Genomic DNA, 26,084 nt, shown 5'->3' on the forward strand with positions numbered 1-26,084 from the left:
GTGTTATCTTGCGATTCTAAGGGTAGTGGAGGTTAAATTCATGAATTCATTCATTCATTCTTGAGGTACCTGTCTGTGCCTCAGTTTCTTATCTGTAAAAGCACACAGGAGGCACTAAGGAAGTCCAATCTACTAATTACGCTTTATTGAATATCTTTGATGCAAAACACTGGAGAGCAGGGCTGTGGAGGAAGAACAGGGGGTGACTTAGGGAGTGGTTAGGGAATGAAGGGTATGAAATAATAAGTGGTTTGCTGCCAAAATTCCCATGTAGGATTCTAACAGAAATCACACCAGAAAAACAACGGAAATCCTGCTGGTGTTCAGTTTGCAAATGCAGATGGTTCCAGGCACATCACAGTGTACTGCGCTCCTTTTGTTCTTTCCTCATTCACATCCTTCTCCAACCCCCAGTTCCATGCGGCTTCCTTTGGGCAGTTCAATAGCTACCGTATCTGGCTTCCCTCACCCTGTGCTGTCCCTTCTCAGAAAATGAGGATGCTGGCTTCATGTCCAAAAGACCCATGTTTCTCGGATTGTGCTGATAAGTTGTCCTTCCCTTGTCCTCTTCCTGCCTCGTGTTTTGAAGGATGGCTCCTAGATCATGCTGGTGGTGTCTGCAGTGTGGAGCAGAGCCTTGCTGTGTGCAAAGGGATACAGGAGGGTGAAGGGCAGCAGGCTTTAGGGAAACTCTTCTCATATCAGTACAAAGCACTGACTTGGACTCTTTATCAACACTGGGAACTCAGTCTACTTATCTCCAGTGTACACGTGTGGGCAATTGAAGTGAAGTGATTTTTGCCCAAAGCTACTTAGTTAGGTGATAGTAAGGCTAAGGTGGGAACAGGGGTTTCCGATCTCAGATATCATTGCACAGACCTCTCTAGCCGTGTCCCATGACCTGGCTATTTCTCTGCCACAACATAAAGGAAGTAGTGACATGTTGGTGCTGTCACACACTATTGTCCATATAGCAGATCCCAATAAGGGAGCGTGTTTTCCCTTACGGATTATTCGTTAGCTTTGTTCCTCACTGTGTCTTACTCTACTGTTAGTGGATGCTCAAGCAACCTAAAATCTGTTTGGGAAAGGTTTAGAGGTAGGTGGGTAGGTAGATGATAGGTTGTCAGCCAGATAACAGACAGACAGACGTGCTTATAGCTTCCTGTTGTTGAGTAGACAAAAATATTATTTTAGCTTCCTCTACCTACATTACAGAGAAAAAGGGCTACAGTGCTATAAGTTAACTCATGCTTACTCCATTCTGGACACTATGCCAGGCATTGAGGAGAAGAGATGAAATACATTCACTGCCCTCAAAGAGCCAAGATGGGAGGTGGAGGCAGAAAAGCAAGAGAACAGTTATATCTCAGTGTATCTCCACAGTGATGGAAACACGTCAGGATATTAGTAGAGTCCAAAGGCAGGATGGCTTACCCAGTGTGGGGGAGAGGTGGCAAAGCAGACAGGGCAGGAGATATGACTTTCCCAGGATGTAACCTTTGGTGTCAGAGGGCATGGCATTTAGGGGCAGTTTGAGTAGATCTAAAGCACACAGCGCATGTGGAGTAGTTGTATGATAAGAGGACAGAAAGGGAGACCGAAGCCAGATCATGAGAGGCTTTGTACACTCTGCTAAGGAATTGAATGTCATATTGAATGCCAAGGGTAATCATTAACGAATGTTTAGGATTGCTGAGAAGATGAATTGTATTGTGAAGTCAGAGGTGTCAATAAAATAGGTGAGAAATCACCAGGGTTCATTTGTGGGAATAGAGTATGGGGGCAGGTGGGGAAGCTCTTAAGAAAGTAGTCTGGAGAGCATGAGGAAGATATTTGATGTAATGGGTTAGGAAACAAGAACTATTTTTTTTTTGGCATTGGGTCTATGTTGCTGTGCATGGGCTTTCTCTAGTTGTGGCGAGTGGGGGCTACTCTTCGTTGTGGTGCGCTCGGGCTTCTCATTGTGGTGGCTTCTCTTGCTGCAGAGCACGGGCTGTAGGCACACATGGGCTTCAGTAGTTGTGGCACATGGACTCAATAGTTGTGGCTCACGGGCCCTAGAGTGTGCTCAGTAGTTGTGGTGCACAGGCTTAGTTGCTCTGTGGCATGTGGGATCTTCCTGGCCCAGGAATCGAACCTGTGTCCCCTGCATTGGCAGGCATATTCTTAACCACTGTGCCTCCAGGGAAGCCCAGGAAACAAGAATCTTAATTTCTGCCTTGAGCAGTAAGGTAGAGATAGAAAACTCAGGACAGTTAGCTGGCTTTGGAAAGAAGATGCTAAATTCGGTTTTGAGATGCTGAATTTGAAGTGCGTGTTGGACATCAGGCAGACTCCAGCAAGCAGCATTGTATGCAGGTCTGAAGCTCAGAACAGAGAATTGAGTTTGAAGTCGTCACCCATGAAATTGGTTAAGATTTCCCAAGCAGAATGTATTGAATGAAAAAAAACATTATCTTAGAGCACCAGTCTGTGAGATTTTTGTTTGGAAACACAAAATTTAAATGTATATTGATTCCCGATTGAGAAAATTACTGGGTTGGCCAAAAAGTTTGTTTGGGGTTTTCTGTAAGGTGTTATGAAAAATACAAACTTTTTGGCCAACCCAATAAATAATGTATGTAAAGCAAAAGCGGTCGTTCTAGCAAACTGATGATTGACATGCCCGTGAAACTATCTTCCTCATTCTACCATAGTACCTTTTTTATTTTTATTTTTATGTTGAGGTATAATTGACGTATAATAATATGTCAGTTTCAGGTGTACAACATAGTGAGTCACAATTTTAAAGGTTATATTCCCTTTATCATTATTGTAAAATATTGGCTTTATCCTGTGGATGAAGCAGCTGGGAGGCTGTGTGGTCTGAGGAAAGAGTGAACATTTCTTTGGAAGTAACCCAGGTTCAGGTCTGGCTTACAACTAATGCTTGACCTTCACCCATCAACTCTGGCCAGCGTCAGAGATGGCACCAGAGTGCAGTCCAGTTAGGAGATAGGATTCTCTGGAGCCCCGGCCAGTGCCTGGCACATGGTGGGCCTCAGTAGTCAGGAATGCCTTCACTTCTTGCCAAATACAAATGCCACTTTGGCTTTCACAGAATTGGCTGACGGCTGTCAGTTTATTTAAAAATCCTGAGAAATTGACCTGTTGGTGTCACCTATGACAGACTTTTTGTTTAGAGTCTTCATTTTGACAGGTGCTCAGTAATCTTTAATCTGGGAGATTTTACACAGTTACCTTCATAGGAAGTTTGCTTAGTAGAGAAAAAAAATTCTTAAAAAAAAAAAAATTAACGAGTGCAAGACAAAGCCTGTAACTTCAACTTCCCCCAAATGTGCTTAAGTTGTGGTCCCTGGAGTCTTCTCCCGTTTCGGGGCAGTTACAATAGAGCCTCTATCTGGGCTCAGTCAGTCCAGTATGCTAACAGTTCTAAGGAAACACTTTCTAAATCCCAGATTCTTCTTGCTGCTAATTGTATGCTACTCCTTTGTAAGGCAGGTAGAGGGCCGGGGCAGGCAGAGAGGATGCTGTGTTTGATCAACATTATTTGGTGATTTTGTTTGTCTCTTCAAAAATAATGGACTAGGAAGTATCTTCTAGTATTGGTGTTTTGTCAAAAAAGTTAAAGGGACTTCTTAGATCCAAGATACCATCCCTTTTAATTGGTGGGAATTGTTTGTTTTAAACACATATTTATGCAGTCCTCCTGGACTTGCAGATAAAATGTTTCTACTAATCGAAAAATAAGTAGCTTGGAACATTCACAGTTGAAAGGTAGTGTTTAGCATGTATGTAATAAGAACATGTAGAGCTGTGACGAAATAATATTTTCTCTTTTCAAAGTAGTAATTATAACATTTACTTTCTTTAAAATATAAGGAAATTACTTGAATTCAAAATGGCAAAAATGAATCATTCTTTCTGTTTTCAATCACATACCTATTCAAATGGTCGTAAGCAGAAGTCATACCCCATAACTGGCCAAGGCCTTAAGGAAATTGACCAGGGCTTTTCCAAAACTCAAGAGAAAAATTTAAAACTTTATATTTGAGTTAAGAAACAAATGAATTTTGTAAAACATTTTAGGAATGATAGTAAACAAGATGAAGATAGTCATGTTCTCAAGGTGCTTAAAATCATGTAAGCTCAGAGTAGTGAGCACTCAGAAAGATGAGGGTGACATTGAAACTGACACAAAGGATTAACAGGAATCCACAGAGCTATGTGGGGTGCGCTTTAGAGAAGACTATTCTAAGCAGAAGGGATATAGTGAAAAAGGCTGAGAGATTTGAGTGATTAAAAATATCACGTAAGACAACTATAATATAGCTAAAGAGATAAATGAATGTCATGAATCTGTCTAAGCTTGTTCATCAGCATGGTCTTTCATTTAAACATGTATCAAGTGATGACTGTTCTGTGCACAAAAATGCTTACATATTAATTATTAATGAACAATACATTAATTTAACTAATAAATATTATTTTAGATGGTTAAAATAGAAGTGTAAGGAAGATTGACAGTTGTTGCCTTACTTAAATGAATAGTTCAAGAAAATGTTAGAAACTATCAGCCGTTGCTTGGTTAAAAGAAATATGAGATGCATAATGTGAAATAGTATACAGCAATTTAAAAGATAATATAGATGATTAACTGATATAAAAAGATCTTTATTCCATATTGTTGAGGGGAGGGGAAAGTAGCTCCAAAACATGTAACTGGTTTTACCAGCTTTTTTGGTGTGTATCCCCTACCAAAATTTAAGCTCTACGAAAAACATGAGGAACATTGGATAATAGAGTGAGTAGGACCAGAAAGAATGATGAAAGAATTTTAATAGTGGTTGCTTCTGAGGGATGGAATTGAAGTTTATTTCTTTTATATATTTTTCTGTTTTGCATGAATGCTCTACATGATTATGTATCATTTTATAATCAGACAAAAAATAAATGTATTTTCATAAAACTACTAACTCTTTTAACACTGCAATGACAAAGTGCAATAACATTAGCAATTAATTTCTGGTTGGGTCTTCCCATTCTTTCATATTAAATTCTGTCAGTCAGATAATCCGGAAGGTTTCCTTCAGTATATTCCATGTGCTCCGTCCACATAGCAAAGGAATAGGCAGAAATAAGGTCCTACTTAGAATATAAATAGAGAGAAAAAGACCCATAAAAAGTTCTCTCTTCCTTCAAAGAATGTATTACCTGGTGGGATACACAGAAGCGATCTGTGTACGTCTTCATTTCCTTATCCATCAAATGCAGAGTTTAAAGGAGGATTGGAAATAACGTGCAACATACATGCCTGACACACAGTAGCGCTTAATGATTGTTGCTTCTGTTCTCCAAACAGTGAGCTCCACAGCATACACATCAGGGTTGAGAAAGGAAAGGATCCAATAATTTTATTGGTTGAATGAAAGTAAAAAAAAAAGCTTGACAGAGGAACCTTGCCTTGACAGGAGAGAAAGGAGAGAGAAGGCATTCCAGCAAACAATAGACACAACCCTTATCTGGAGAAAGAGGGGCGCGGAGGCCAGGCTGATTGAGACTGGCCTGCCAGGAGCACGTGACTCCTGCAGATGGGCTGTGAAGGAGGGACAGACGTGACATTGGATAGGCAAGGTTAAGGCTCATTACAGAAGCCGGTGAATGCCCATCTGCATTGAAATATATTGTTTCCACTTTAATTTTTCCTAAGCATCTATTGATCACCTTCTGGTTAAAAGAGACAGACAGAAACAGAAGTGAAATGTATTACCTGCCCCCAAGAAGCTAATCCTCAAGAGTGGAAATTGTATTTCCTGGGAGAGCAAAACCTACTTTGAGAAAACTGTATCTGAAGGTTATTGATGCACAGGCTGGGTTGAAAAGAGAAGGGCTAGAAGCATGATGAGTATACCATTTTCCATTCTCATAGCTTTGCAAGAACTTTAGTTCCTTCCCGGAGAGAAAATCATAGTAATACTCACCTGTACCCTCTGTCTCCAGCCCCTCCCCATGTTTATGAAGCCTTACTAGTATTATCTGCATCTCGTTTATTTTCGTATGCTTGGTTCCTGGTATATAAATAGGTGGTCAGTCATTATTAGTTGAATACATGACAAAATGAGTGAAAGAATACAGAGTGCTTGTCCTATATATTTTCTAAAGATATTTCAGAGGTAATATACAACACAGATCATATTAATGCTGTATTAGTGGTATATAATATACTATTTTCCTGGGTAATATATAAATAACTGAAGCATATCTTTATGGCTTCAAGTATTGTAATTCACAGGGAAAGGGGTGGTTTTATAGGGAGTGAGACTCTGAGTATGAACAAAATTTCTCCATCGTTTTCAGGCACCCACTCCTTCCCCCCCTCCCCTATTGACACCCACGGGTTTGGGACACACCAGGGCCCCCCACGCTGGAGGAAAGTTACCAGACAGGACAGTTCACACCAAAGTGATGGAGCTGAAGTCATTTACCCTTACCAGAAGTCTTTGTCTTATGAAAGATTGAAAAGGGATGACTTCAAGGGGTGGAACTTCGGACCCACTGATACTTGGAAGCAAAGAGAGCTTTCTGAGTCAGAAAGTGGCCTCCTCAGAGGTCCTCACTCCCACCACGAGGGGCTGACAGTGAGGGAAGGTGTTGACGGACCCTTCCTGCAGCTCATGGGGAACCTGTTTTTTTAAGTGCCTGTGTCCGGTTCTGCCTGCTTTTCTCTTCAGAGTCAGCAGTAATTATACAGCAGAGGAAATCAGCGTGGAAATTTTTAATTCATTTATGAATTAAGACTGTTATGCTGAGCTACACATCCTTTTATGTAAGATTGAGTCTTTTTTTATCAGTATAAAGTCATCTGGACATATAAATTAACTAGAATGAAAAAACTGATCTTTTAAATTTTAAAATTTCTCTCCCCACCCCTGCAGAGTCACTTAAAAAACCAATTACATTGAAAATATGTCTTTAAAAATTGTATTGACATATGGTTTGCAGTTCAATAAAGGTGAATAAATAGACATGGAATGATAATAAACCACAACTTCTATTTGTTGCAAATATAGAATTTTAGAGTGAAAAACTGATTCAGAAAAAAAAAGAGCTCTCTGAAAATATGACCTGTTGAATATTACAGCTTTAGTTCATTGGTTTATGTGTGATCAAAACAGAAATATTCCACGTAAATGAAAAATTCTAGTTAAATGCTTTGTGAATAAATTAGTATGTGATTAATTTTCTTCAAATGGCAGTGAAGGTTAAAAGAATGTGATTGCAGAAAAGGATAAAAGGCTTCCTGGTTTGGGTATTTTTCCATGCTTCTGGCAGCAAGTTTGCAATAAAAAGAATGATTTTTATGAAAATGTGATTATTCACAGCAAGATAGAGTTGGTGTCACTATGAAAAATTCTTCTTTGGTAGATACTCTCAGCAGGAATAACAGATCTAAAAGAAAGGCAACAGGAATTACAAAGAACACTGTGGCCAATGACAAATTATGTTTGCAAAACGATGGGCAAACCCATTGAAAACTGAGAAATCAGTTCAGCAGTAAATCAAAGGCTTATTCTTAAGAGTAGTCCTGACATTCAAAAGAATGACATTTATATTAGATATGTGCTGAGTTGTCTTTTTTTTGAAGCTCTGAATTATTATTTTGTACACTGTCAGCCTCGAGTCTTTTATCTTACTACTTGATTTTAAATTACATGATATAATTAAAAATATGTATGATCTTTTAATGAAAACCTGTATAATACAATTTGACATATCATCAAACACTGATGCACTGCCCTCATTTGAAGGTATGTAACATTTTCACTGATTTCTCTGCAAATTTGTAAAATGCCATATCTTCTTATATTCAGCTGAACCATAAATGAAGCTGTGTGTTTGGGCCAAAGTCTTTTATGTATAGCATCATGTGGTAGGGGTATAGAATGCACTGAAATAGCTGTGCTATTGCACAAATCATAACTTAATAAAGATGGATCTTATTAGATATTAGGCATTCACTGTATATTTCGTTCACTCTGTGCTTTTTATTCAGTTTATTTTTTTATTCACTGTATACTCTACTTTTTAAGTAAAGAAAATTATGTTGATATCATTTGATCAAATGTAATTGAGGCCACAATTATCACTTCAATGAATCCAGTACTTTTAGAGACACAGTGTTGAACAATTTTAAGTAAGCTCATTTTATTTTAAAAGCTCATTTTCAATTCTTCCTGGCTTTCATTAGTAAGCCTTTCTTTTCCTCACCCTAAGGTGGAGGGTATGAATAAAGACAAATATATTTAATATAACCGTGTGGTAAGGAAGGTATTCATGGTTAGAAAGAAGGAACTCCAGACAGAGTGAAGCTGAGATTTATTAACACTATACCACTCTCTAAGAAGGAACCGGTTTCATGTAATTCCTTTGGGATTCTTTGAGCCGTGTGCTGCAGCGGTATCGTGACATCTTACTTTTAATGAGCACATAAAGGAAGTAATATTATAAGACAGTATTACAAATTTAAAAACATGTTCTCATCTTTTCTTTAATTATTGTTCATAAGAAGCTTGAGAGTCCTGTAATTTCTGTTTAGTGATCTTCAATATTTAGTCTACCTTTGTGCATGTATGAAAATGTAGCTTAAGCACTTTATCTTTTGCCTTAATATGCCATCTTCAGGTACTTCCAGTAAAGATTTTATTCTCTAAATGTTTTATGAATATTCACCTAAACAGAATGAGATTGAAATAGCTAATATCTTGCCTTTGTTGAAACTGCTGTAATTCAAATCTTGGGTTTCAAATACCGGTACCTAGGTCTCCTAGCTAATGTAAACATGATTCTAGTAAAATACCTCTCCTCATTTAGATAATCCCTACAGGATATTGTAGCATTAAATATATTAAAATACTGTTTTTCTAAGTAACAAACAATAATTAAAAACAGCGTGTGTCTCCACAAGTTGCATCTTACTACCAAACCTCAAAAATAGATGTTAAAATTCCTCTTATCAGTTTCTGAGATTTGAAATTCTCTTTTCATTTTTTCCTACTGGCTTCTATAGTTGTGTCATCGTGTTCCTAACAAAACAGACAGGGATATTTAAATATTGACTTAAAATATGCATTGGCACTGATGCTGTGCTGAGTAGATAGTTTTAAAGTGGGAATGTAAAGATAAATTTGTCCAGCTCTATTTTAATTCCTTAACTTGTGTTTCCCAAACTGTCAAAAAGAATGATTTCAAAACCTCCCTTTGTTCTTCATTTCCTGTGCCGTAGCTCTGGGTGATCTGCATCCTTTTCTTTTGCAAGGAAGCATTGTGGTGGGAAAGCATGGGCCATGGGCGGGTCACTAGGTGCACCCCAGACAGGCCTGACAGGTCCTGCCACTGAGCGCCAGTCACAGGGCTGCGACCAGCACACCCTTCTTTCCAGGTGGCCCACGCTGCAGGCTTGCAGCCAGTCCATGGTGATGGGCACAGGGACACAGCCGTTCTGTGGCTTTTCATTGCATCCATTTGAAAGTGCGGTGAGGGTTTGGACACACCTTTAGAAAGCACGATGCAAGTATGTTATTCCCCATCAGTAAGTCTAAATATACAGCATGTTGATCGGACTGCCTCTTTTTTACAGAGCAAAATATGCAAGTAAAACCCTGGTTTGTGCACATTTACTCACTCTTGGACAGAATTTCTTTCTTCCTTTTTTTAATTTAAGTATATATAATTGATGTACAATGTTGCGTTAGCTTCAGGTGTACAGCAAAGGGATTCAGTTATATATATATTTTTCAGATTCTTTTCCATCATAGGTTATTACAAGATATTGAATGTAGTTCCCTGTGCTATACAGTACAGACAGAATTTCTTAACCACAGAGCTCGATGCGCTGAATCGAATTGTCAGTGAATTAGAAGCAGGATTCTTCACGTCTTTGCCATCAACTAACTTGTTTCTTGAACACCCCTTCCCCCTACATAGAACTTCTGAAACACAGAGAATCTCTAGGGATGACCCATTTCACCTTATTTTTCCAGTGAAGCTATGCAAATTTGTAGTCAGTCAGGAGTTATTTCCAAAAGCTGCCATGGAAATCACTCCCTTAAAACCTCTGTCACCTCAAATACTGGTCACCCTGTAATGCCATCGGTACAATTTAGATTTTCTATGAGAAAGAGAGTAGTGTGGGCAGATCTATAGGGGGATGTCTTTTTTTTTTTTTTTTTTTTTTTTACTTTTTCAAGCACTGCTGATCACTTGTTAAAGCTTTCAGACAGTTCGTGTGAGTTGTTGCTAAAGTACTAGAAATACTCCTGAAATCTGTATAATTAAACATTTTCATGTTTAGGAATAAAAGGAAAACTTTCTAGTAACTTGTAGATGTCTAAGGTATCAAGCAAGTATCTGTATTGTTCAATGGGAAGGTCAGAGCAGTGGATGTAACTGCTTGATGACAGATAGGACGGGACAGAGAACCCAGCCATCGTTTCCTTGGCTTTCACCAGCTCCCGCAGGTCTCAGTAGGCTTGCTGATGTAGACACAATGAAAAAGCTCGTTCTCCGGTGACTCTTTTTTCCTTTCTCTTTTACTTTGTAAAGGACGGTATTGAAACAATTAGTCGGCTGTTTGGTGTTCGTTTTCTCATGGTGAACTTGGAAAATGGAGCAAATATCGCTTCAGTCGGCAGAATTGGGGCTTATGTAACTCAACTTCTCCAAAGACGTGTTTGTAACATTTTTATATTGTCCTCTTTCATAACATGTAGGCTACCTCAAAGTCTTCTAAGAGTCTCTGTTTATTCAAAGCCTGCAGGTTTACTTGCAGTTTATGTTTCTAGTGTCGAATTCAAGGGTATAAACACCTCAACGTCCCAGCAACGACGTCACTGTGCTTGGCACAGATAATGAGACCCATTGTGACTGTCTTAATTCTTTTTATTAATTTTCCTAAACGAACGTGAATGGTATGGTGTATTTTTACATAATTATGGCACAAGTGAAAGGCTTGGGGGGAAAAGTCCAACCACTACAGTATCAAAGCAGAATAAATATTTGCAGAAAAATTCTGCCATAACTTAATATTTTGCATATGAGCCCCTGTACAAAATCAGAGTTATTCCTGGGGCTCGATCCAAAAGAACATGTCTGTGGCCCGGCCCTGGAAGGCCAGAGATGATGATGGATCAGAAAAAGGTCAGCTTGAGTTGCGGTGCCAAGAATAATGACAGAAGGGACCAAAAAGGCAGAATAACAGTGCAACCAGAGTTCTGAGAGAGACTGTGCCTTTGCCGCATGGCCGTGAGATCGGACCCCATGTGGCTTTCTTCCTCCTCCCCACACTGGACCTGGTATTCAGCTGCTTCATGTGTTGGCAGTTATCCTCAGCCATGCATGTGAACATTTTATAATCCAGCCCCACGAGTACTGAGATGTCTCTGAGCTGAGGGCCGGGAGTAAACTGGAGCTTGCTAATTTTATTTATTTTACTGTTCTGTGAAGCACAGGCCATGGAACATAAAGGGAGGTCAGGCGAGGGTAAACTTTGGTTATTTGGTTTGTGGTGTTTACCTAAAGGATGCTCGTAGGAGCCTTTCAGGTAGAACAGAGCCTGCAGGCCAGCACCTGTGGGCTCAACCTCACGCCTCCCTGATCATTGCCGTCTGCCCTTACTCAGCCCTACCGTGACTGTGGCCAAATCCTTGTTCCTGGTTTCAAGTCTCCTATTAGGACATGTTGTGTCAAAGTCATGTTAGCACCTATGTTCTCACTGCCTGCATTGCGCTCTGTCCCTTCCACCCCGGCAGAGACCCAGTTCCCACAATCTCTCCTTCCGGGATAGTTTCCCTCTGAAGTGCCAGTCATTTGGAGGCTGGGTGGAGAGATGAAGGGGCTGGATTTGTACCAGAGGGTGGAGGACTCACATCTAAGCTCCGGGCTGGGAGAGGGGCTGTGGTGACAAACAATGAACCCAGGTAGGAATGGAGCAGATGAAGGAGAGGATACATCCTGGAGCAGGAGTCCCCTAAACGTGAAACAACTGACAAGCCACCAGGGACCTAGGTCATGGCCACCACATGGAGTGGGCAGTTGTCTACATTGTGTGAAATCCAGAGATCCTGGGAGTCAAAACCTGTATCATGTCTCACTTTAGCTTTTCTGAGCCTTCATTTATTTGCATCTGTAAAATGGGTTATAACATTAAATACTATTTTGTGTTCTACACAAATAAGTAACAGTAATTCAACTCAACAAGAAACAGGATTCCGTGTAAGAGAAACCATGGGCCTGCTTTGCAGGAACTCCACAGAAGTATGAGAGTCAACTCTTATTGGAGTTGTTCGCCATCACTTTGAGGGAAGGAGGGGTCTGCTCTTCATGGATACTGAGGGTCAACACGGGACACTGGTAATCGAGTGTCAACTAGGACTTCTGAAAAGGGAGGGACTGAGCTCAGGATGGCAACAGTGGGCCCAGTGCTTTAGCAATATCTAATTCAGTATTGTGAAATTTTCCTAGTGAAAGATAATCCCAACTTTGCCCAGCACTGGCCTGACTCTTAGAATCTCTTTGTGAGATGCGGGTATATGTGAAAACTGGTTAAACAAAAATGTTAATTATATATTCCTTTAGGATTGACTTGACACAGAGCCTTTATGCAAAAATATTGATTTTGACATCCCTTTGGAAAGCCATGAACAACAAATAGCTCTTTTGCCCACCTCTTGATCCCTTTCCAGTCCCACATCAATCCCACATCTGTAATTTGGGGGATAAAAGAAACTATGTTCAAGAACCTTCCCTCTCACCTCTGGGACCTGCTCACTAACTGCACAGAGTCCCTTTGCATCTCTAAGTCTAGGGTATTTCCTAGAGGGAAGGATGGCTTGCCCCAAAAGTGACACCTTCCCTCACCCCCACCCTACAGCCATTCAAAAGTGGAGAAGCAGCACTGACAGTCTGGGATCTAAAAGCTATGTTTTGTTTCTGTTACCACAGCTTCAGTGATTGTGAACCATCTCTCGCCGTCCACCATGTATCTTTTTATTTGATTACTCCAACCACAAAAGCAACCAGAATAAACAGTGGGCCAGGCTGTCCCTCTCTGATCTAGCAAAATATAATTTCACTTTTTCAGACCTCCGCAATCCTCTTGGACTAAATAGAATTCCACCATTCAGCAAGAGGATAGTCCTTTGTTTCTTTATTTTTTATTGTTTTGTAAATGTGTACATATATACATTCTTTTTTTATATTCTTTTCCATTATGTTTTCTCACAGGATATGCCGTATAGTTCCCTGTGCTATAACATTAGGACCTTGTTGTCTATCCATTCCAAATGTAATAGTTTGCATCTACCAACCCCAAACTCCCAGTGCATCCCTTCCCCTCCCCGCCTGCAGCCACACGTCTGTTCTCCATGTCTCTGAGTCTGCTTCTGTTCTGTAGATAGGTACATTTGTTCCATATTTTAGATTCCACATGTAAGTGATATATATTTGTCTCTCTGACTTACTTCACTTAGTATGCTAATCTCTAGTTGCATTCATGTTGCTGCCAATGGTATTATTTCATTCTTTTTTATGGCTGAGTAGTATTCCATTGTATATATGTACCATGTCTTCCTTATCCACTCATCTGTCAGTGGACATTTAGGTTGTTTCCATGTTTTGGCTATTGTGAACAGTGCTGCTATGAACATAGGGGTGCATGTATCTTTTTTAATTATAGCATTGTCTGGGTGTATTCGCAGGAGTGGGATTGCTGGATCATATGGTAATTCTGTTTTTAGTTTTCTGAGGAACCTCAATACTGTTTTCCATAGTGGCTGCATCAACTTACATTCCCACCAACAGTGTAGGAGAGTTCCCTTTTCTCCAAGAGGATAGTCCTTTGGATTCCAGAGAGGTTCTGCAGCATTTACCACAACTGTAATTAACTTATCACATATGTAGTTAGTTAATTAACTTTTGGCTCTCCTGCTAAACTGTAGGTGCCTTGAGGACAGGGACTGATAATGATGCTACTTCCAAAGCAGAGCCAGCTCCTCGCTGTCACCTGCTGGCCCATGTAGCTCTTCCCCTCCTGCCTCAGGGTCTTTGAACCAGCTCTTTTCTTGGCCTGCAAAGCGCTTTCCCCAGATACCCCCACAGTATTGCATAGTCCCCTCGCCTGCTTTATTTTTTTCTCCTTAGCACTTACTACTGTCTAACAGATTGTACATTTTGCATATCTTCTTGTTTGGGTGTGTCTCTCGACTAGAATGTTAGTTCCAAGATGGTAAGGATTTTTGTGTTAAGTGGTGTGTCCTTAGCATCTAGAACAATACCCAGAACAGTCACCCCTTAATAAATAATCAGACACATGAATAAATAAACAATCAGCTTTTTAATCCAAGGCACCCATTAGCCAGCTTGGGTGGGTATTGAGTGCAAAGTCTACCTGGAGTCTAGGAAATCACTACTTTATGCCCCCAAATGAGACCCTAAGCCTGACACCCATGTATATTACAGGTCCCTTAGGCATCTCAAGCCTCAGGAGGACTGATTAATGTGTGAAATATGCTAAATTGGCTGAACTGGCAGTGGGAGCCCCTATGTGGATGCTACCCCAAAACGTGGATTCAGTAATAACTTGAACTCCTTAAAATCCTATCACATACTTTTTGGAAGTTTATTTCGAAAGTACATTTTCAGCACATTCAGTCTTTGGGGGAATAAAAATGTATTTTCTCATGGAATTCTATATATTCTCCACACTGTGTATTAAGTGTCAAATTAAGGTTTGTAGGAGTACATTTTGGCACCTGAAAATATAGAAAGCTTCCATTATTGTTTTCTGGGTCTACAGATTCTTCCAGTGGGGAATTTCAACTTTGTTGCTATTGTTTCATGGGTCCAGAGCCCCTTCTGCTCCCCTCCCTCAGTTACCTAATTGTCTGGGTTTATAACAAATTTGCAAACTAAAAGCAACTAAATTCGGAAAGCAAAAATGAAGACCTCAAATTAGGCTCACAGGAAGACGAACAAAAAGCTAGATGGCTTCTGAAAAGTGGAAGACAGGAGTCTCCTCCCCATGAAGGAGACAATTTCAGGATATCAGAAGGCAGGGAACTGCAGTTTCTAATTTGAGAGTGAATACACTTAGCACAGGTTCACACATTAACAGGGCTCTGCTGGGAAATGAAATGGTATTTCAGTATCTTAATAGTCTCCATTCTTTAAGGAATTAAAGTTTTTCATAGGTAAGCATCAAAATAGTAATATTATAGTTTCTCATTAAATTTTTTAAAATACACAGCTTATTTCCCAAGACATTTATTCCATTATTTGTAAACTCACACAGAGACTTAGTGGTGATGCATCTTTACTGTGTATCTTATCCATTCAAAGTTTCTGCAACAAAGTATTTGTCTACTGTTAAGTAAAATGAGTACCCATTCCAAAAACACATTCTACATAGACATTTTGATGATGTTTTAATTCCAAAAAGTGCTAACGATGCCCTTAAAAAATGCTCTTGATTTTTTTTATAATCTGAGTAAAATCGTTCTACAGAAGTTCTCCGGTTGTGTGGCCACCACCCCAAACTTTGCTTTAATGAAATCACCGTGAAGTGAGTTTGGTTATCTGCAGGTAAAAAAAGCTGGAAGCTGTTGACAGTTAATTAGAGCGAACCAAGATATTGAACAACACTTCAAATGAGGGCTTCAGCCTGGGAACAAAAAGTCTTAAGGAAAGCTGGCAGGAGAAAACAAATACAGGATGTGGATGGACAATAGCCAGGGCAGAGTCGTCAACAGTCATTAGAAGATAAGGGGCTGCTCTGTTAGTAATGGAGATTTACAACTGCATCAGCTTAAGAAAAGCCTCTTAACACCCTGTTTTTGTAAAGAATTCTTCCCACCCCTAGAGTTAACCAAGTAACTTTAGGTCAACTTTGATTCCTTGAATTAAATTCTTTTTAACATATCTTTTCCTCTTCTAATTCCTCAACTTCCTCCTTCTCTCTGTTCTTTCTCCCAAGAGAGAAAAATCCTCCATGGTAGCACTAAAGCTTTGGGGGTTTTTGTTTGTTTGTGGGGAGTATGCTTTTCTGCATTTGTTTGTGTCGTAACTAACCGTGGACGCTGAAAGAGTTGTTTACCAACAACATAATTTTTGTATTTCTGACTAGATAGCAGAAAGTCATGATTGAGTAATTCTTTAAACCCAGAATAAGTACGTTGTCGAAAAAACACAACTATCATTCATCTCTCATCCTCCGAATTGTGTATAATTAATAACGCTGAGAAGTTTCCAAACATGTTTTGCAGGAATGACCTGTTTTTTTAAATGTTAAATTCACAGTCCTGCCTGTGAGGCCTCCTAGACTTCTATTCTTTTTTTTCTTATCTGGGGTTAGGGACCTCGGGAGAGCTGGGGAGGGTTACAAGGTCAAAGTCTTTTCCTCCTTGGAACTTGCTGCTTGCTGGGAGAGGGTTGCCTAGAAAATAGATGCTTTAGAAAGAAGAGGTTGGGGGGTGGGGGCTGGATTCTAATTCTGTTAAGCAACAGCTGGTTTGAGTTTCTTTCAACTTCTGTCTCCTGCTCCTTTGCTCACAGATCTATGGAGAGCAAAGAATTTGTTCAGAAAGAACCAGCAACATAAAAAATACACCTTCTATTCCTGTGGTGCTTTACCTATGGCATCTTTGTTACACATTGAATATGAAGCACTAGAGGGATAGGCTAGATTTTATAAAATTAACTCTATAAGGAAAGATGACCTGAGCTTTAGTCCGAAGAAGCTTTTAAAATACAGGATGCATGCCTACAGATTTCTTTAAAAAGTTTTTAACTAAAACTTTTAATGGAATTAAGTGTCAGAAAGGCCTCTGGGGTATTTGGAGGCTGACTGCCAAGAAAAGAATCAAAACTGAAATAGTAAAGCATGCCGAGTGTGTGTTACTTGTTTCTGGACTAGAGACCATGTCTGTCTCCAAATTAGTTTGCCTTCATTTGTTCAACAAGTGTTTATTGAGTGTCTGCTCTTCCCACAACGATGGTGGGGCCTGGGGACACAGCAGTAAGATGTAGGGGTGCTTATATGGGAGCAGGTGTATCCACGTGAACTTGTCCAACTGAGCTTTAACCCACAATTACACCTCCTATTCTAAACAGTTTACACATGGTTTGGGATTTTAAAATCAGGTCTATTCAAATCATTATTCTATGATCAACTCATACACCTATTTAAAATGATTATGTAATAATAGTGAAACAGTAAGAAAAAGAATTTAAAAGTTTTAAAAACAGTAAAAAAAAAAAAAAACCAACTCATGAATTTGATTATTTTTATTTAGGTTGTGAAGTCTCCCATGTTTTTTTTTTTCCTACACACACACACACGCACGCGCGCACACACACACAGAATAAAACTCGCATCTCTCAAATCAATGGCAAACCAGTAACAGATTTTCTGGTCTGGGCTCCTCCGCATGCTGGCCTCAGGCTGTGTTGGTGTGTGGCTCGACAGCAATCGGAGGTCATAATTTCATTGGCAGTTAGCATCAGGTTTAATTTTTCTAGCATGTTAGATTTACCGAAATGTCTGGTTTCAGTTACGCTTCGGCATTGACTGAATCAGCTCGGAGCAGCACAATGTCTTCAGGTACCTGAGGTTTATGGAACACACATGCTAATTGTTTTCAATCACTTTCCTTTCTAAACACAAAAATGTGCTTTCTGAACTTGAATAACAGTAGTCCTTAATGACATTGCTCGTTTCTTACATTGAAAAAGGACCCGAAGTAGGTAAAAATATCAATTTAACAAGACTGCCACCTACTGATTGATGTGGTTGGAAAACACTCCCATTACAGTGTTTGGGCTTTTTTAAAAATAGCCTTGTGTGGATTTCACCACCCCGTCCCACCCACCCCCCCGCCGCCAAAATATGTAGATGCTTTTTGAAAATTAACATGTGTCATCTTAATTGCATTTCAGGAATGTGACCAAGTTCATATAGATGATGTCTCTTCAGATGACAATGGACAAGACCTAAGGTGAGCCCATGAATGGGACGTGATGGACTCCATGTTATAGCTTAATTGCTCAGCTCATAAAGATGAACTTTCTGTTTGGTTAACTTTGGGCTTTTCTTGCATCTAAATAGCACATATAACTTTGGAACAGATGGCTTTCCTGCTGCGGCAACCAGCGCTAATTTATGCTTGGCAACCGGTGTGCGGGGCGGTGTAGACTGGATGAGAAAGTTGGCCTTCCGTTACAGACGAGTAAAAGAGATCTACAATACCTACAAAAATAATGTTGGAGGCAAGTGACTCTCACCAGTAGCTTACTGGGTTAGTTAAGACAGTCTTGATAACATGCTCAAAGTACCACACAGTTTTACATCACACTTTTTCAGATAGGATAGTTTTTGAGAGCAGTTTCATCTAACCAGTTATTATTCTGCTGTGATTGAGTGACAGAAATAATAGACTAGAATCAGCTGCCCTGGCCAGGCTACTCTAGTCCTCTCTCCATTCCTTAGTAGTGGTGTGACCTGGAGTAAGTTTCTTGACCTCTTGCCTAAAGGACTTAAGACTAATCATAAAGCCCCTTCTACCACGTAGATGGTTGTATTGGTTTGGATATTTTGATTGTGGCTCAAAATGGCTTTGGTATGAAAAGAAATATTTTGACCTAATGAAAAGTTTAGGTGCTGTTGATTTCTGGCTAAATTCAGATGCTCAGATGATGTGATCAGTAATCTTTGGCCTCTGATTTCCTATGGGGTCAGTTCCTCCCAAAAGGTGGCAAATATGCCCACCAGTAGACCCAGGCTTATATTCTACCAGTCCAGCACCTCCATGGGGTGGAAAATATCTTTCCCAATAGAGTCAGCAAAAGTTCTAAAACTGGCTTTCACTGGCCAAGCCAAGGTCATATGCTTATTCTGGGAGCCAGAGGGTAGGATCTGCTCTGCCCAAACTTCATGATTGGAGGAATGGGGGAGAGTAGGCTCCTCAAAAAGGAGATGATTTCTATAACCAGAAGAAGGATGATAGGAATGCAGAAACAATAGATGTTCCCTACAGCACTAAATATTTGTCAAATGAATAACTTAAAAAATTGCTTAGTATATTACAAAGCTTGAGGGTAGTATTCAAGTAGTTTTAAATGTGTATTGTTTATAAAGTTGACGAGACAAGTTGGTAAGGAAGTAGTTCATGTGCTTTTAAATCCACAGGTCTGCTTGGTCCCGCCAAGAGGGAAGCCTGGTTGCAGCTGAGGGCCGAGATCGAAGCCCTGACAGACTCCTGGTTGACACTGGCCCTGAAAGCTCTCACACTCATTCACTCCCGGTAAGTTCTCCCCAGGTCACTTCGTACAAAGTGCCTTTGCCTGTAAATGAGCTGTGCTTGTTCATTTTGGAGATTTATTTTTCAACTTTTTTTCTTCTTTCTGGTCTCATAGGACGAACTGTGTGAATATTTTAGTAACAACTACACAGCTTATCCCAGCATTGGCAAAAGTCCTGCTATATGGGTTAGGAATTGTATTTCCGATAGAAAATATCTACAGTGCAACTAAAATAGGTAAGCTGCTTTTTAATTAATTTCTTTCTTGAACAGTAAACCCTTCGCTTTTAGGCTAGTAAAAATGAAAGGCAATAAATAGGACTACTCTTCAGAATGCTAAATGTCGGAAAACTAGAAGAACGATTTAATCAATTTTATTGTCAACATAGGCTTTAGATAGCAAGAGAAATATAAAGCATGAGCCATGTGCTCAGAAAATTTTACTTTACTGGCTAACATTAAAACCTATGTGTTTTAGCTGTAGTCAACTTAGCATCACTTCTGGATTATCATCTTATTTCCATTCTCTTAGGCAACATCAACAAAAACATTTGATAAGCTAAAACAAGTAGTTATATAGAAATATACAAAGTGGAAATAAAATAACTAATAGCAGCTTTAATTAACTCTAATAATAAATTATTACTGGAACTATTTTTTTTGGTTTTATGTTACAACATGTATAAACAATTGAGTTCCCATTTTTGTTACGGGGCTCAAGAAAATTAAATTCTTACAAGAAGGAAATGTAGTTGGGAAAGAAGATTAATGTGAAATTTAATTAAAATATAAACCAAGACAAAACAAAAGTAGGGATAAAAAGAAGACCTGGCTCTTTTCTTAGGGAATTCATTATCTAGCAGGGGAAGCAGGCACCAAAATAACTATAATATGACAAAGTAGTATGTAAATGAGCATTTATCAGGTTAGATGCTCAGAACTGTGCTAAACGTTTTACATATTAAAGTCAGTCTTCACAGCCTTTCCATTTTACAGCTGAAAATACTAAAGCGCAGGGACTTAAGTAAATTATTCAGATTAACAGCTAGTAAAGTTAAGGGTCAAAATAGAACTCTCTGACCCCAAGGTTCAGCAGACTCCATTCCACATCCTAAGGGGTCCTACCACCAAGTGCCTGAATGTGTACTTCCTTGGGAGAGCGTTCACTCCCACCCAGAATGAGGCATAGGGCAAGTGTCAGTGAAGGCTAACGGGAAGATATAACATTTGGGCCGGGTGTAGAAGGGTAGATAAGAGTTTACTAGGCAGTTTACTAGGCAGATAGCTAGTAAGAGCAAAGCAACAGAGAAATTAAAGTGTGTTCCCTGCTGAGGGATTTGTGAGTCATCCTGGGTGACTAATATGGAACGCCCAAGGGAAGCTGATGCTGGAAAGGTAGACTTGGGTCTTGGCATAAGTGGCCTTGCATGTTGCCCTAATGAGATGAATGTTATGTAAGTGAGTCCTAGGGAAGGCGGGTGCGTATCCTGGCAGGTGGAAAGAAGGTTGTTTCTGGCTAAAAAAAGGGGAGTGCAAAACAGAATCGCTATCTATTTGGCTTGTACTTCTCCTTCAAAGAACTTACTAAATTATCACCAAAAAATTACTTGTTTAGTTATTTGTTCATCGTCTCCTTGATTACTGAGTCTGTCCGGCTCACTCATCATGGTAGCTATAGGGCCCAGCACATAGTAGGTACTCAGTCAGTGTTGAATGAAGTGGGTGAATAAATGGTTGTTTATCCAGAAGTAGGCTGACACAGAGGTTTCTTTTAGGCAACTGGGTCGGTAGTGACACTGTTAGCAGATAGGGAAATCAGATTTGATGGCAAAGATAAGGGTTTGATCTTACCAATGTGAGTTTGAAAAACCTATGGGATATTAAGATAGCCCTGTCAAGTGGGAAATAGTTGGAGTTTGAGAATGACTGATGCTTCCTGAGAAGGGCCAAGGACAGAATACTGGAAAATACTTATAAAAAAAGGAGTATACTAAATAGAATTCCTAGTAGCCCAGTAGAACTTGAATTTTTATATGTTCTCATATAAAACAGCAGTCAGTTTCCACTAACTCAGGTCTTTATCTGTATCAATAAAGAGGAATCATTGTGTTTTGTAAACAAGGATCCAAGGTAAAGGTTTATCAGCACATGAAAGAAAGAACGTATTCCAAATGAGCATATAATACACAAGGGATAGCACTTAACTTCCCAGAAGGGAAGAACAATTAACGTATTACATGTCCCGCACGTTGAATTGTAATCCCAAAGAATTTGAAAATGTGAGGATAGTAGGAAATTACAGTAACAATCAAGAAAGTATCTTTTAATGGCATTTTGTTTGCAATATTAAACTTCAATTTTTTTTCAGTATAGAATAAAAATTCGATTTAAAAACTGTACTGTGGTAGAAATGATCTCAAAACCATTGGTAGAATCAGTTTTCTATGGTATTTTTAATAAGAAATGTAGGGATTGAAACTCCTGTAAGTTACTGCTAGTTTTGTAATCAAATGAGAGATAATTTGGGGATCAATGCAGAAAACCCAGGAATCTTCCTTGTAGGCAAAATGGCAAAGTCAGAGAACGAGAGGAAATCATCTCTTATTCAGCAAAGCTATGATGTTCTTTCAGACAAAATGGATTCATCAAAATGAAAACTTCATGTAAGACGTCAAATTAAATTGTAAAGGTCAGCTACAATTTATTAATCCTTACTGTGGAAAATGTGTACATGACCCAAAATTCACAATGAATCCTATAGGAGATAGTATTTAGGTGAGAGGTTTTTGGCCATCATAGCTTTATTTTTAAATAACATTGAGTTTACCTTCCTTTTTCCGTGAAAAGGAAACTTTACAAAACCACATAAACATTTCCCTCTAAGAGGGGAAAGAAAGTTTCATGACATCTGAGTCTTTGCTTATATGTATATTTTTGCAGTGAAAACCATCCTTTGTATTTGTTTCTCAAAGTGATTTAATATTTCACAGGTTAGTGGGCAACTGAAGAAGCATTGAAATGACATCCTTTGAATATGCTGGCCTTATTTTGTTCTGTCAGATGCAAACTAGAGATTTTAGTGCAAAATACAAATATAAAGCAGACATTTGTTTAAGCAAACAAGCAATTTGTTCGTGTGTATATGTGATCCTTATTTGAAAGAGGTGCAGCCCTTGCCCAGCCATTCACATTTGAAAACTATAAACTGTCCCATTGTCCATTAAAATGACCTTATTGGCAGCCCCAGACTTGGCATCCCAGTTCCTGCTCCAAGAAGCAACAATGGCCGCATTAACTGAAGGGATGTGCTGACAGCGTAGCTGCCACGGGAGCCCAAACTGGTCTTGACATGGGAAAGATAATAGATACAGGTATCCTGTTACCTTTATCCCACTTTTCCTCTAGGAAAGTGCTTTACTGAACATTAGATGCCTAGGTGAGGCAAGCACGCTCTCTCTCGTAGGGCCCCAAGTTATCTGACGTTCATTTCAAGAACACTTTTCCAAGAATATTTCAGGTTAACACATTAGGCTTATGCGGCGTGTCTTTCATTCAGAGAGCATCCCAACCTGGAAATGAAGGGATAAACTAAGTCCAGTGTTTGATTTCTCTTGCCATAACAAAACTAATCCTTTTTTTTCATCCTTCTCAACAACCTTTCAATCAGACATTGTATTCAAAGTTTGATAGCTCGTGAAACATTCTTTAAATCAAGTTAAAATATATTGCCAGAATGGCCTGCTTTTGTTTAGTCTTAGCTCGTAGGGAGAAAAGTGCAGTTAGAAAACTGTACTTTTTCCACCAAATGCTATACTGAGATGGACTAAATCCTACTTTTTGATAAATGAGTCTGGGGGAAAAAGTACTAAAATTGTCATTTCCAAGGGACAGGACACTACATGGGTCATTCATTTACAGTTTTTGCTGTATTGTGCTGTTCTACATACTCCCCAAATGGCATACAAAAGCACTTTTTTTCTAGTTCGCACGAGTATGGAAGAGTTGGATCAGAAGCATGAAGAAAGCATTTTATATAAAAAGTTCAAGTTCTGGAGCACTGACTTACCCAGACTTCACATTTTTTTATGATTTACTTTTGTTCATTAGGAAAGGAAAGCTGTTTTGAGAGGATAATTCAGAGGTTTGGAAGAAAAGTGGTGTATGTTGTCATAGGAGATGGTGTGGAAGAGGAACAAGGGGCAAAAAAGGTGAGTGCTCCTCGTTGGTGCCGGTTGTGCCCTTTAATTCTTCTTAGTCCTCAGAACCCTCAGAACTGGGTCATTTGAACACATCAGATTTCTCTGAAACAGATTATGAATGTGTTCAGAACCGTAAGCGCTGACCAAGGGCAGAGCAGAATTAAATCAATATTGAAGTGATCTTTTTCAAGAGTGATATTCACAAACTCAGGGGACACGGATGATTGGTCTTCATAGAACGTAGACTTGGGGAACAGAAAAGAAGGCTTAGTTCTGCAGCCGTCATCCAGAAAGGAGACGGCACACGTGCCTGCCCATGCCAGCACGCCCCTCTCTGCACCCCTGGCAGACATCACCAGGTGATCAGACCTTTGTTACTTGAGCCTGGATGCAGCCTAAAAACCTCCCAAACATCAATTCAGAAAGATTCTACCAGTTGATCAGAGCTGGCTTGCAAAACTGTTTTCTGCCCTAGAGTACGATACCTTCTTTTGATCACGAGGTCAATGCTTTGCCTCTTTTGAGATGCTCAGAGAGGAGGAAAGGAGCAGACCCAACTATAGGCCCTTGGACTCCCCTCTTCAATTTAAGAAATATTAGCGCATGACTGTGCTTGATTATTGTTTGAGACTCCGTCTTCATCTTTTTGTCAACTCCCTAAATCTTGGCACAGTCATGCACTAATATTACTTAAATTGAAGAGCATTAAATATTTTATGAGATTAATCGGTACGATAATTTTTTCTTCTCTTCCCCATACACTCACTCATAGAAATCACTGTATATTTCCATAAAGGAGGCAAGCTCTTGTGGAATATTCCAGTGTATTCCAGAAATGGCACCAGACCATAGATGTAGCATTAAGCATGACCCATGGCCAGCCTCCTTATAGAGTCCAAGAATGCTAAATTCACCTTCAATGCCTCTGAATTCCAGTAAGATCATGGAAAGCTGACCCTAATTCTGTAAATAATAGATTATTTCATTTATACCCATAGATACACAATGTGCCCAGGATGACAATCTCCCCAAGTGTGATCAGTGTTGGTGGAAACCCACACACACTTTTTGAAAGCTTGATTCTAAGCAGTATTTGCCATCTAAGCACTAATTCTGCATTCCAGCTTCACCAGTGGCCAGCCACCATTGTCATTAGGTACATCTGTTAGCCTTTGGGGCTGTCTTCATAAAAAGAAATCTTTCCCAGACTAAGTAGAGTAACCAAACTCAACCCTGGAGAGTTAAAGAGAATATTTGGTGCAAATCCAGACTCAAGTCTTTTTCCTGAGAAAGCCTCTGGAATCTTCTGCCATTTCTAGACAGGACCTCCTAGTGGCTATGGGAACATGGAATAGATTTGCACCTCTGAGCACTGAACTGAAGAGCAGCATTTCATGCCAGGATGGCCCAGGGCCAAGGTGTGAATCTGCCCTCCAGGCTGGTCCTTCTCCATCTAGTACTCACCAAAAAATTTTAATTTCAAGAGAAGGTTGCCAAAATGTGGCTTTCTAGCTTGTGGTAGACAGAAGAATGTTTATGAAAGTGATGACTTAAAATGCAAAGAGCACAAGTAAAATCTTTTGGCCCCAATCAAGGCTTCTGTGAGCAAGTTTCTTCCTAAACCCTTCTGAGAAGTATGTTTCTTAGATATTTGCGTGAGTGAACACAACATGGAAAAAGTAAAGGAATTCTTGGTTTGATGTTAGAATTGAAAGTAGTAATAGGACTAAGAGTACTTGCTCTCTTTGAAGAACAGTTAAAATTGTTTCCATTGCTTGGACATGTTATACTTTTTATTCAGAACAACACACACACACATCTATACCAAAAAGAATTAGGCAGCTGCCTACAAAGAATATCCTCTTTAAATTTTTTGACTGTAAATGAGTACTTGTAGCTTCAGCTTTCTGTTTTGATTTCTTGGGATAAGTGTATGTGATCAGTCCAGTACGCTCTGTTACAAAGGAACTCTTTGCACTTGAGAGCTGCCAGCGTGGGAATGCTAATGAAACTGTAACCAGGAGTTGTAAGACCTTTATGTGTGTTTGTAAAGTGTACAGATTTTCTAGAAATACTCAGATTCCTAATAATTGTGCATACAATTCAGATGTCGTAAATCTATCATCATGAGTGACAAATTGTTCATTCCTTTCTTGTATTCTGTCTAGCCTTTCTAGGTTAACTAGTATTTATTTTTTTTAGCTTCAACTGTTTTATTCTTTAGCTCTTTATTGGAATATAATTACCTTACACTGTTGTGCCAGTTTTCACTGTATAACAAAGTGAACCAGCTGTATCCATACATATATCCCCATATCCCCTCCCTCCCGCGACTCCTTCCCACCCTCGTCATCCCAGCCCTCTAAGTCATCCCCCATCATCGAGTTGATCTCCCTGTGTCATACAGCAGCTTCCCACTAGCTGTTTTACATTTGGTAGTGTATATATGTCAATGCTACTGTCTCACTTCATCCCAGCTTCCCCTTTGCCCCCACCCTGTGTCCTCAAGTCCGTTCTCTACATCTGAGTCTTT

General features: G+C 39.5%; 1 protein-coding gene across 1 annotated transcript in view; it reads left to right on the forward strand.

Annotated features, from left to right (window-relative positions):
- Nucleotides 1-26,084, forward strand: part of EYA1 (EYA transcriptional coactivator and phosphatase 1) — a 160,556-nt gene that overhangs the window by 124,941 nt on the left and 9,531 nt on the right. The window contains exons 12-16 of the mRNA XM_057735357.1: nucleotides 17,992-18,050; nucleotides 18,161-18,321; nucleotides 19,241-19,355; nucleotides 19,468-19,589; nucleotides 23,460-23,560. Coding sequence (XP_057591340.1) covers nucleotides 17,992-18,050; nucleotides 18,161-18,321; nucleotides 19,241-19,355; nucleotides 19,468-19,589; nucleotides 23,460-23,560 — 558 coding nt within the window. The remainder of the gene's footprint in view (nucleotides 1-17,991; nucleotides 18,051-18,160; nucleotides 18,322-19,240; nucleotides 19,356-19,467; nucleotides 19,590-23,459; nucleotides 23,561-26,084) is intronic.

The sequence above is a fragment of the Hippopotamus amphibius genome, chromosome 5, assembly GCF_030028045.1.
Source record: "Hippopotamus amphibius kiboko isolate mHipAmp2 chromosome 5, mHipAmp2.hap2, whole genome shotgun sequence".
Classification (NCBI taxonomy): Eukaryota; Metazoa; Chordata; class Mammalia; order Artiodactyla; family Hippopotamidae; genus Hippopotamus; species Hippopotamus amphibius.